The sequence below is a fragment of the Pecten maximus genome, chromosome 1 (genome assembly GCF_902652985.1).
Source record: "Pecten maximus chromosome 1, xPecMax1.1, whole genome shotgun sequence".
Taxonomy (NCBI): domain Eukaryota; kingdom Metazoa; phylum Mollusca; class Bivalvia; order Pectinida; family Pectinidae; genus Pecten; species Pecten maximus.
The window spans coordinates 47,979,941-47,980,939 of NC_047015.1; the positions used below are offsets into that span (position 1 = coordinate 47,979,941).

At 40.5% G+C, this 999-nt stretch overlaps 1 protein-coding gene across 1 annotated transcript; it reads left to right on the forward strand.

Moving 5' to 3' along the window:
• The first annotated feature begins 245 nt into the window (after positions 1–245).
• Positions 246–599, forward strand: LOC117315539. The gene has a single exon (XM_033869813.1). The coding sequence runs from the start codon at positions 246–248 to the stop codon at positions 597–599; it is 354 nt and encodes a 117-aa protein (XP_033725704.1).
• The last annotated feature ends 400 nt before the right edge of the window (positions 600–999 follow it).

Consider the following 999-nt stretch of genomic DNA (forward strand, 5'->3'; position numbering starts at 1 on the left):
ATCAACACTGGAAAGACAGAGATCCTACGGATTAGAAACCAACAGCGAGGATATTAAAGAAGTAGAGAAATTCACCTATCTGGGCAGCATAGTGAGCAAGGACGGCTGAGCAGATGAGGACATTAAGAGCCGCACCAATAAAGCGAGATACGTTTTCAAAATCCTTCAACCCATCTCGAAATCTTCAACCCTCCCACCTCACAAGATTAGGATTTTCAATACCAATGTTAAATCAGTCTTTCTTAATGGCTCGGACACTTGGCGTACAACAAAAACTACAATCATTCGTAAACAGATGCCTGCGCAATTTCCTAAACATAAGGTGGCCAGAGGTCATCTCTAATGAGGACCTTCGGAAAAGAACAAAACAAACACCGGTCGGAGAAGACATCAAGAAGAGAAAATGGGGGTGGATTGGTCATACAATGCGTAAAGCTCCAGCAAACGTCAATCGGCAGGAATTGGACTGGAACCCCCAAGGAAGAAGGAAAGTTGACAGACCAAGACAGACCTGGAGAAAGAGCACAGATGCTGAAATGAAGGCAGCCGGTATGAAATGGGCCGAGCTGAAGAGGGTCTCTCAAAACTGTGTCCGTTGAAGGAGTGCTGTTACGGCCCTTTGTTCTCGAGCGGAAGAAGAAGAAGAAGAAGAAGAAGAAGAAGAAGAAGAAGAAGAAGAAGAAGAAGAAGAAGAAGAAGAAGAAGAAATCTCATATACTGTCCATGTCCACACGCCTATATTTTTTTCGAAAATCAAGAAAATAAACAAATTGTTTATGTTTGGAATAAATACTATGGATAAGTTACAAAAATCAAATCATCTGGTTAGGGATTGGTCCCAAAACAATTGTCTATGTGATGAACTATAACTATGATTGAATAAGATTTCGAGGATGAAACAATGCAAATAGCTTCAACACTTAAACCTTAAATAGCATTTTGGTTGGGTTGATCACAGGCGTCTGCTTCTGGTTAGTATTAATAAAAAAAGTAGTATAC